This window comes from Sceloporus occidentalis, unplaced genomic scaffold (assembly GCF_023333645.1).
Source record: "Sceloporus occidentalis isolate IW3139 unplaced genomic scaffold, rSceOcc1.0.p SCAF_11, whole genome shotgun sequence".
In the NCBI taxonomy this organism is placed as follows: domain Eukaryota; kingdom Metazoa; phylum Chordata; class Lepidosauria; order Squamata; family Phrynosomatidae; genus Sceloporus; species Sceloporus occidentalis.
Window position 1 is genome coordinate 18,062,772 of NW_028316991.1, and position 12,110 is coordinate 18,074,881.

At 41.0% G+C, this 12,110-nt stretch overlaps 1 protein-coding gene across 1 annotated transcript in view; it reads right to left on the minus strand.

Moving 5' to 3' along the window:
• Positions 1–10,874, minus strand: part of LOC149305649 (autotaxin-like) — a 39,902-nt gene extending 29,028 nt beyond the window's left edge. Inside the window, exons 1-3 of the mRNA XM_089477270.1 lie at positions 10,842–10,874; positions 10,512–10,614; positions 857–1,012 (exon numbers count right to left, since the gene is read on the minus strand). Coding sequence (XP_089333396.1) covers positions 857–1,012; positions 10,512–10,614; positions 10,842–10,874 — 292 coding nt within the window. The remainder of the gene's footprint in view (positions 1–856; positions 1,013–10,511; positions 10,615–10,841) is intronic.
• Positions 10,875–12,110: the final 1,236 nt, after the last annotated feature.

Consider the following 12,110-nt stretch of genomic DNA (forward strand, 5'->3'; position numbering starts at 1 on the left):
TTCCCACATAGATTAATTTCTTCAAGCTACCAAAACGTTGCTTATTTGCTTTGCAATCAAAGTAAATATTCAGACTATATATATATTTTTTTTTTTTAAAAAGGGGTAATTGTTCTAATTTTGGCCAAGCTCATTAGCCAAAGATGGTGCAACAAACACAAATGTCCCGTCCCGACTTTCTCACCCACCCTTACAGAAGTTGCCTGAAACAGTCACTAACCAGTATAGACATAACTTAATAGAGAAGAATAAATAGTTTTTTTTTTTTACGGTTTTGTCTTGTGTATAAGTTTATCTTTCAAAAGATTGATTGCATGTCATAGGAAATAACATGTTATACTTTAAAGTACAATATCATCATTATGTGTTCAATTGTTCTGTATAAACTCCCTTTATGATGTTAACCATCACTCACAAATAAGCTAAGAGACATGGAACAATAACTCTCACCCCCCACATGAAACAGAATACTTGGCTGGTGTGAAGACTATTAGTTTATCTTTTGTTTTAACCAATTTGGTTATCTCAAAGTTATTAGAGTTAATCAAGGTCCTCAAGTTAAATAAGCTTCGAATGATAGATCGCATTTCTACAGATCATTAATACGAGGCAGATATTCTGTCCTGCCCAATCCGACTTATGCAGCTGTATCACGCACCATTGTGTTTTATTTAAATATTAAATCTATTCATACTACAGTCTGACGTAGCTTGTCTTTTGATGGAAATGGTTAAGCAGCCTGTTATGAGTGTCTGTACAATGATGCTCCACTTCATCTAAAAAGGAACAACGCATATATTCCGCAGCAAGGTCGTCGGCATAAACGGGGGTTTCTGCGGGTGCCGCAGTCACGTACCTGTCTTCAGACAATGCTCATCAAAGTCCGCACAGCAGCTGATGTAACTCTTGCATAGGTTGTCACAACGGCAGAAAGGGGCTTGAGCTTCTTCAAGTTCAAAGCATCTTCCTTTACATGACCCCGATGTACTAATCCACGGCGAATCCGATAGGACTGCGGAGCAAGAAAGAGACAAATTTCAAGACTTTAAATAACTGTCTAATATGGAAGCTTGTGGATAACATTGCAAACACACAAGAAGCATTAAGACACATTAAAAGTACAATTGTATTAATACGTTCAGTTACGTTTTAACAACTTTCTTCCATTTAACGTCCAGGGCCGGCCCGACAATGGAGCCGAGTGGGGCAACCGCTCCAGGCGGCACTTTTGAAGCCCCAAGCCCTTTTTTTTTTTTTTTTTTTTTTTTAAAAGCGAAAGAGAGAGAAAGGGGCGCTGAGTGATTTTCGCTTACCAAGCTGTCAGTACCCGCTCGGCGCCCCTCTCTCCTCTGCGGTGAGTCTCCCTGTTCGGTCTCGGTGCCGGCTTGTAATGCTGAGTGCCGGAAGATTTCCTCATAGCCGGCACCGAGACCGAACATGGAGACTCGCTGCAGGACTGCTGAAAGGTAAATACAGGGGGGGGGCGGCATTTTAAAATCCGCCCCAGGCGGCATTTTGCCTTGGGCCGGCCCTGTTAACGTCCTTCAAGTTTTTGGTGTTCTCTAAATTGATTAAATAAGAAAGATGTCAAGAAAGAGATAACGAGCAGACATTCGCATGCCACGTGAAACCCACGGCCACATAAACTAGACGTTAATAAGGAAGTATAGGGTGCTTGCTTTTCTCGGAGAACCATTGAAGTGCTTTTAATGTATAGAAACGTATCTGAAGAATTATTGGAAAAGGCAACATTTTATTTCGAAATACAATATGAAAAATGTGATTCCTCCAACCTGTCAGCGCAGCCACCACTAATATCAGCTCAAGCCGAGCTTCATCATTTATCTAAAATAACTGTTTATTCATAACTTCTGTGTAGAAAACAGTTGTTGCACATAAGCAGATATCATGGCTGCTGCTTTTGCACCATCCCGTGCATCCCACTTGCTTGTGATGGAGTCACCGATGTACCGGTAGTCTGAAGCATATTCCACGAGGTCTTTTTGGCCACCAGCAGCCCCCTCACAGTAGCTCTACTAGGCAGTAATACGGGGTCTGTCAGCATTCGGACAGTATACACGCCATTGACTGCTGCAGCTCCTGTTCATTTTAAATAGGTTACTAGTGCACCCGTGCAGTAAAAGAACTACATTCAGTAGAAATAGACAGGGGTGGATACAGAAGTGAATTAACTTCAATTGCAAAAGAACATACGCACCAATTTACGCGAGTCCATCCAAAATATACGCGACAACGTCCAGAACTATTATGTCGCCGGAAGAACTTAAAGCAGAGGCACCAATCCTGACAGATGCTTCGGTGTTTCAATAAATATATACTATCATGAACATCAGGCAAATACTTAAAAACTATCTTGAACAAACAAAAAAAGTTCTCCCACATTACAAGTGCATTTATAAATACATTTACACAGAATTTGCAGATTCTGAAAACCAATGTTAAGACTGAGGCAGAACATGTTTAGTTTCTTCACCCTTTGGATGTTGGTAGGTATGGTATAGAGCCAAAGAAGGACAGTTTTATTTAAGGGGGGTTTGGTTGGGGGCTTTACGGAGACTTATTGTGTGATACTAAATCATTGATATTTATATAACTAAGCAAGGCATTTAGAAAAATAATTTTAGTGGAATGTAGGTTTATAAATTGTGAGGTTTCTATTGTGACTCTTAGGACTATAGAACACGGATACACCCATACCCGGCTGGGACCTTACAAGAGGAAAAGGAATAAAAGGATTGGAGTCACAAAGAGGGTCATTTGGAAGATCATTTCTACCACAAAACTGAAATTCCTAAAATTTAATTTGAAATAACTCAGATTCAAGTCCAGAAACAAGACAATCCATTCCAAAAACTTCTAGAGTATTCCAAACATTGTAGGTACTCGGGTATACTGCAGTGCATAATGCTGAAGTAAATAGGAAAAAAAAAAAAAAAAAAAAAAAAAATTTACAAAAAATAAAAACGATGCTAATAAAAACAGATTAATGGATGCGTATATTCTTTTTCAAAGCTTGGCATTAAACACAAAATAGCCTCTCTTCATTATGGTTCCGAAGGCTCTTGGGGGCAGAGTTCCTGCACACTAACGTTACGTCGGTTTCCGGATGCAGAAGATGGTAGAGAAGAATCGCTGTGTGACGCTCAAACGCGCCACTCACCTCGCAGGGCTGCCCCCCACCACGTCAGTGACGGCACCGACCTTCTTTCTCTCTCATGCACATATAGTTTTATTAGTACACCAAACTAGGAAACAGGGATGCCCGGGACATATATGTTAGAACTATATTATGACACATACGGTATATCGACACAAAAAGTGTGAGTAGGAAACAGCGTAGTCAAGCAAGAAAACATTTGGATTATGTATACACCGAGTTTGGTGGAGCTGTACGGAACATTCCATCGGCTGCTATGGAGACAAATCCATTCTAATTAAACCACATTTATCACTTAGCACCAGAACTGCCCTTCATAAATATGGCTTAACAAACAGAGTCTTGCCCTCTTTACAAGGCTTCAAAAGAGCAGAGGAGACTGCAAACAGCTATTGGGAACAAGACGCATTGCTTAAGTTGAAGCCGTCCATCTCAATGGATTCTTAGCTTGAGCCGTAACAGGTCAATCCACTAAAAATGAGAAAGCTGAAGGGTTAAGTAAACGCGATACTTTATCTCTTCTCGAATATCAACTGGTCTATTTACTAAGAGTCAAGTTGAAGCCGGAGTAGTACGGCTGAAAATACTCAAGATTCAGTTTATCAACGGTGGAGGAATCCAATAATCTACAGCGATGCAAAACAAAAACCGCTGCTTAGCAATTTATTTCTTCTACTTGGTACACGGACATCAGACCTCCTCCTTGCTGTTGAATTCTGCTCAGGATAGCCGTATGCCTACCCTATGCTTTAAAATCCCCACAACGTATTAACCCCGAACACTTCATCTGTTGGACCAACCGGTCAAAATAAGTCACATTATGCTGTTTTCACATGGTTTCTTTAATCACGATTTTCCTTTTCTTCTTTTACTGGCACCCACGCATTACATACTGTTCTTTCAAAGGCAGACTTTAGACCTATAGTACAACATAGTAAAATTGTACTATTTTCCTTTGATAGCTTGCCCCAAAACTAGGTTAGTTGACCAAAATACAACAACATGTAAATTTTCAAATTTTAACTTTGTGAGGCCCATGTCTCATTTGGGACAGGTTGGCGGCCCCACAAGGTATATATTTTTTGAGAGAAGACAAACCAGGGTATTTCACCAGGAGCATTTGGAAACATTTCATAATATAATAAGTGAACCATAATATTACTTTCTGTTGCTTTTCTCACCAACCTTTCCATGGTTTTTGGGATTGTTTGCACAAATTTATATAACTGCAGAAAACCCCCCAACAAAGTGTATTCAGCTGCATCTCCAGACGGCAGAAATACCCCACATGCGCAGGTTTTTGTACAATTGTTTCAAATCTACAGAACACTTTAAACGACATGCTTACTTCACTGAGCAACAGCCCACAGAATAGGGAAGGGTGCACACAAAGTAAAGGGTTAAATGGCAGACACTATACAGTTTAATAAATATTTTTTTTATTTGCAGGTTGCTGGCTGTTGCATAATATCTGTGACAGCAGGGATCAGACCATTTTTGTTTTTAGTGTGCTAGCCAGCTGATCTAACTATTGTTATTTATTATCTTATTTATAAAGCGCCAACAATTTACACAGCGCTATACATACATACATACATTTAAGGGGTATGACAACACGAGAATTGACAGACTAAGACAAACCGATACATTAGGTGGAGAGGCTCGGCTCGCAAGCTTACAATCTTGAGGGAATGGGGGGACAAACAAAAGGCACAGAGAAAAGGTGAGAGGTAGCTTGGTGGTTGTATCGGTGACAGGGAAGTCATGGTGCAGCTTCTATGAAGAAGTGAGTTTTGAGAAGTTTCTTGAATGTTGGGAGGGAGGGTGAATGCTGAAGGTTCGGTGGAAGTAGATTCCAGAGATAAGGGGGCAGCCCGAGTGAAATCTTGTAGACGGGAAAAGGAAGAGGTGGTAAGCGAGGAGGAGAGCCTTAGCCCATGAGAAGAACATAAGGCTCAAGTAGGAGAGTATTCGTTTACGAGGGCAGAGATGTATGGAGTAGCAGTGTTATGGAGGGCCTTATATGTTAGTACCAGGAATTTAAATTGAATTCTAAAAAGGTAATTGGGAGCCAGTGGAGGATTTCACAGAGTGGGGAAGCAGAAGAGGAGCCGCGTGCAAGGAAGATAAGCCTAGCAGCAACATTTAGGACAGACTGCAGAGGAGAGAGAGTCAAGACCAGAAGAGTGTTGCAGTAGTGAAGATGGGAAATGATAAAGGGAATGAACCAGAGTTCTTGTGGATTCTTGGGTGAGGAATGGGCGGACGCAAGGGACGATGGACTGAATGTGAGGGATGAAGGAGAGGTTTGAGTCGAGGATGACCCCAAGGCATCGGGCCTGGTTAGCAAGAGAGATAGTTGTGTTAATGGTGATAGAGAATTCAGGTAGTGGAGTGGAGATGGAAGGACGGAAGATAACGAGTTCAGTTTTAGAAAGACTACCGGTTTCTATATACAATTATTTTTTCATGGCATGGTAGCAGGCAGCCATTGTTCCATCCAATGATCACTGCAATTTAGGCAATAACGGTTTGGTTTTTCTAAACTTTTGAGGCTGCTAATCAGTCCCTGACCTATCAACAGAACTCATTCCCCATGAATGCAGCATGGCGTTCATTGTAAGGCGGGTATTCATAAAGGAGATCAGGCGTGTTGACATCATCATGCATCTGGCTTGAGGAGAATGAATAAATGATGGTTGCCGAGGACTGCTTCAAGTGTGCTGCAGTCCCCTGAACTGGGAGCCCGCAAGTAGTAGTGCGCACAGGTTAATCCTCAAACCACAGTTACCCTTTCCTCTGTAGCTGCTGTGCCCAGCCTCCTCTGTGGCACAATAATTGAAGCTGCCAATCAGCGTCAGGAAAGTGCTTAATAGGAGTGGTTTCTATGCATATTAATGGGGGTCTTGTTACACCCTTCCGATGACATCTTGTTAGTCCGGGTTCTTTTGTAACCTCCTGGATGATGCGCTTTTGGAGGAATTTTGGTAGACCGGCCACTCTTGAGAAGGTTCATCACTGTTCCAAGTTTTCTCTATTTGTAGAGAATGGGTCTCACCGTGGTTCACTGGAGCCCCAGAGCCTTAGAAATGGCTTTGTAACCCTTTCCAGACTGAGAGATGTCAATGACTGTTTCTCATCTGTGCTTGAATTTCTTTAGATAGCCCCATCACGTGCTGTTTTTTTTCAGACCTTTTAGCCGACCTTACATTTTTGGACAGGTTCTAGTTAATTGATGTTTAGATTCAACAGGGCTGGCAGTAAACATGCCTGGGTGCGGCTAGTGAAATTGAACCACATCATCAATTACATTTGGTTAATCGTTTATTCAGTAAGGAGGCAGTTAGCTTTTCCTTCTATCCATTAAATAAATCGGGTTAAAATGGCATTTTGTGTTTAATTTGCTTATTTTTATATTAAAATTAGTTTGATGATCTGAAACATTTGTGTGACAAAATTCTAAGACATCAGGATAGGGCAAAAACATTTTCACAGCACTGTACATAATAGGTAGTGTGTCCCTTTAATACAATATTCTCCCTTCAGCTTTTCTAGCACTTTTTTACATTTATCATATAAATGTGTATTCAAGCCTGTTCCAAGCTCACCTGAACTTATAATGTCACTTTAATAACGGATACGATAGCCAAAGTAAAGTTTGGCTCCCACTGAGTATAGTGTTCAGTATATTGTGTCCACATCACCAGCTCCAGCAAGCGTTCAAGGAGGTCTGATGAGACCCCGGAACAAAAAGCACTCCCACCGATTTGAGGATCCGCTCTGCCATTTAAAAGTGGTTTTTAATGTATTTTTCCTACAGGTTTAATGAATGCATGTTGAAGGTCTTGCAAAGTACTGGCTATGTAGTATTTTGAAACATTAGACGATGTATTTGGATACTATAAATCAGTTAACAGTACGCGTCTAGGCATGCGCCGCTAGCTCTAATTACACAACATTTACTAAATATACTCAATCATTACATAAAAGCAAAGAGCCAAACACATATAGTGGCATAATTTACTATCGCTGGCATGATCCCATGCAATTACCTTTGATTTTCTGACACCAAAACGAAACCACCTCAGAGCTGCCCTGAAGCCATTATTGTCCACGATGTTTATGACTGGAATAGGAAACCACAAAACCAAGAGGGTATGGAACATTTGCTTAACCCCGTTCTTTTAAACAAGCTCCGTGTCTGTTCCTGACAATTATCTAATTTATAAGGACATGAAACGTTCTGACCAAATAACCAACATAACCATTAAAGGCACAGTCAACAAAAACAAGTTTCATACCGTTTTACAGCCCCTGCTTTTCAGCACTTTTTCCGCTTCCAGACCCCAGGGAGACGTTTCCATTTTAGCTGCACAGGAACAGGCAATAACCCCCGGGGTCTGCAGCTGTAGCAAGAAACCCAAACCGCCTTCAGATAACGCAACACTTTCACTGGGACACTCAAGTGTACCCTTTTGACACCAAGTCACATTGTTTGGTATCGGCGTCTTAAGTTTAGATATGACGAGCGGAAGGAAAGCTGTAATTTGGAGTTTTTACTTAGCCCAGTTGCACATTTCCCCTCACCGGCTTTACCGTAAAATGCCGTCACTAGTGGGTTTCTCCTGCGAGACGGGTGAAGCTGGCCATGCATGATAAAGTTAATATTGATATATTTATTAAATCTCTTCTGACCACATTAACTATGCATTTAACTTCTATGCAAACCCATAGTTTAGTAATTATACCCTCGTGACCAGAACTTAACATGCGGAGCGTCCTCAAATCCTGACCTGCCAGAGCACGCTGCCTTCAACTTCTCGGCAACTGGTCCAAATCAATCCAGTGTCATGCGCAGAACAAGGAAAAGCTTCGCTTACAAGCAATTGTAAGTAAACGCAGCATTAAAAATATTCTTCTTAATGTTGGATGCCCAGACACCCCCAGAAACTCTTTAACTTGAGGGAAAAAATAAAATTGGTGCGTGCACTTATTTCGTCATGTGCTAGGGCTTATTTACTTAGCATAATAGAAATTGCAACTAAGAGAAAAAAAAATATGTAAAACCTCCAAAAAGCTAAATATAAATGTTATATTGACAAAGCTAGCTCTTGTTAAACCTATGTTTAAAAAAACATGTTTTAGGGTAATAGTGAGAATGCACCAACATATCGTACAAGGTAGACACCCTTTCTAAAGTAGGCCAAATTAAATTCTAAACACACAATATAGTATATAATATATATATACACACACACACTTATATAGGTTCCTGTTTTTTGCAACACAATATTGTGTGTGAACTTTACCTACAGATTCCCTCTTGGAACATGATGGATTCAATCAAAGCAGCAAAAAGAACTTTGGAATTGTGAAGTGTATGTGAAGCAAGGAAAGTTAAACAAAATCCTGGCAAGGGAATGCGGGTTTCTGATGGTTTGTCAACAGTTTCTCCATTCACCCTCCCGCTAACCGTGTTCCTTATCCCAAGGCAATTATTTTGTTTCTCGGTTACAGTGATGGAGTATAACTGACACTAACCTGAGCATGACAAGGTCATTGAATCCCCTTACTACAAAAATTAAACACAGTCTTCATCAATTAACCCATTCACGGCAAGCACAGAGAAATACTGCACCCTTTAGATTGTTAATGCCTTGCCTCATAATACCCAACACAAGGTAACATGACGGATACGTATGTCGAATCTAGAATACGGCTATACACTGAAGAAACAAAAGCTCAGTCAGGACCATCAGGAGTCTGCCAACATGCAGCAGGTCCAGAATGAATGGTTTATTAATCAGTGCCAGCTTTACTGCCCCCGTAAAAGCACTTTATATATTTTGTCAGCTGTAAGTGGAGTTAATGAAATGAGCCGAGCTTATTATTAACATCGATACCGGCTTTCAAAATAACATTTGCAATATAAAAGTTCTGAACACAGAGCTAATAGTAGAAAATGGTTTGCTTGCCCTAAAATATAAAATGCTAGCCCGATAGATTCTGGTATTAATAATCAGTATGTCTCCAGCCACCATCCTTAGATCATAAGATACTGCGCACTGACCCATTTAACTTTAGGGACCCATCAGCGGCTTTCAGCAGCATATTACACACAGCAAATAACAGGTTTGTATGTCACGTAGAATGCAAAAAGGACTGTCAGCAGGAAAAAAAAACATTTACTTAGGAAAAAAAATAGCCAACAATGCTCAATTAACTTTTGGCAGCAACTTCATCACAGCAAATATTCCAGATCTAATAGACACCCACATACTGCACAGAGCAAAATAGCCGAGCTGAAGAGGAGTTTCCAGCATTACTTTTCTGTTTGCAGACAACTAAGCCGGCTGAACAAAAATGAATCTGACAGGGCACAGAAGAAAGATAAAAACCCCTTCCATCTAAAAACGGTCATGGCGCTGGTGCTAAAATACCACTTTCTACACATTTTACAGCCAAAGGACGATCTTGACGAGGAGATAATAATCCGGTAATGGATTTAGAATTTTTAAGCAGAAAGCCATCACGAGAAAACAAACTGTTTTATTGCAAGAGGTGGAGCAGCCCTCTGCAAAGTTTACAATGAATGGATAAAAGACTTTGTGTCACCTTTGTGACAAGGAAGGTAAACGGGTTTATCACAATGATAATGGTTAAATCGCAGTCAACTAATTAGTAAAATCAGGCCAGTTTAGCACTTGTAAATTGTAGAAACTGAAACCAAGTAACAGGATTTCCCCATCTAATCAATCTTATGCAATTATCTCAACGTCTTTGTATTGTTTTACGGCCAAGGCTCTTCAGCGAAGTTCCAGCTTAATGAATGTTAATCGGCAAGCCAGGCAGAAGTGCTAAAAATTCATTATTCTCACACACCAGCGGGTTTGATGAGCGGGGAAGTGTCTGTCGCAGATTAACACCAATGCTCTCCGGGACATATACAAACACAGGGCCAAGCGTTGCATGGCTGCATAAACTGGTTGTAAACACACGAGTGTTTGGGGGCATCCTCTGGAAACTCGCTGCTGATAAGCAGGAAGTTTTAGATTTCACAATACATGCGGCAGACAATGGAGTTCAGGATAAAAGAGCCAGTAATTAGCATGGCAGAGGCTAGAAGGAAAATAGCTTTATTGTATCAGCTAAGGAATCGAATGCCTACGAAAAAGACATTGTTTCCAACTATATACAATAAAAATGTACCGATAGCGTTAGGCAACCGCTTAAAACTAATCGACCCCCTTCTGAAAACATCTAGAACACAGAACTCGCTGCACTTGCCAGCATAAAGACACAGTTATAACATTAATGATTAATAAGAACTTACCGGATGGGGGCCCTTCATCCCATTCCTCTGATCTTTTCAAACGATTTGCTGTAAATGCTAAGCAAACATGCACTCCGATGCTAAACGTGACCAACGATAACACCTGGGAAAAGAAAAAGTGTCAGCGTGAACCGTGACGTTTGTATCGTTCACAGACTCAGCGATATTTGGCAGCGGTGACAGGAGTACAGCAACCATATGCACACATTACCCCCAAATAGACAGAATTAGAGGGATCGTTTAAATACTACGTTTTCAAAACATATACGTATAAAAAAATAAAACAATCAGAACAAAAGCGAGTCGCTTAAAGGAAACCCACGTTCCTACCTGATAAAAAGGGAAGCAGCTTTTCATTGCCATGGTAGTGGAATGTTCCTGAGCTACTAAATAGTTCCTCTCCGGCTACGGTTTGAATGCTTGTGCTCTGTTTGCTCTGGGAGTCGAGTCTATTAGTTGCAAGTAATCCCACCTGGTTAGGTTGACAGGCTCATTTGATTTGTCCGGGGAGGGATTTCATCATGTTTCACTCACAAATCACAGCTCTTAGCTTAAGAGGCAGCAGCATCCTACCCCCTCTCTGCCGGCTCGCTCTCCCCTCGCACTGAACCAATAACAGTTTACTTTCAGCACGTTCCCAAACGCTCCGGGACGGACCACCGATGTGCTCTGCGAGCCTTCCAAAGGGTTTTGGGCATAAATGTGCAGTCCGGGCACTTAAAAACTTGCTTTAACCCTGTGAGCGCCAGCAGGGTTTGTGCAACAAAGTGCCCAGCCTGTCAACATGTTTGGCAGTAAGGAAATGGTTAATCTATAAGGACACTAATGTGCCTGCGCTGTGTTTGTTAAAGGGACACACAGCATGTCATATATATACTTCCATGCATTATATTGTGTGCTGGGATTATAAAGCGGCTCCTGGGGGCACATTTGATTTTAATGATAATGCTTTCTGGGGAGAAAAAAGGTAAGAATGTGTTTTTTCCCCTTAAATTAATGCACAGAATATATTTTGTGGTTTAATATGCATTCATCGATGGCAAGTCTTTTGGGCAGCAGGCTGTCCCTTTAAACTGTATGTTAATTTAGTGAAATAATATGTGATTATGCCATTCAGGGTTCATCACATACCGCCCAGCACCAGGCATTCTGCATACTACAAGGACCGTCGCCTATATATATTCCATCAATAAATGCATTAAGTTAAACCACCTCTTACACGGCGTAATTGTTGGGGGTAGGTTGAGTGAAATTGAGGGACTTCTTTTATTTTGGTGAAGGTAATCAGTGATGTGAGGCAAACCTCCATGATAAATGGATTTTGTGCCCTTAAGTTCCCTTCTTTGTCCTCATCCAACCTTATAAAAGCTGCAAAAAGCATCACAGGGGAGGAATCATTATGCAAATCCAAAGGACAGATCACTGCTCTCAAGACATACACATTTAGTGGGACACACACACCCTAAGTTTTTTCCTGCTGTAAAAATTTGGGACAACTATACGCTAAAGTCTGCATTCCCTCACTGCATTAGCCTCTACTTCTTCCACTGCGAGGCTGTTCCATTTATCTACCACCCTTTCCACAACTTAAAACCTCCT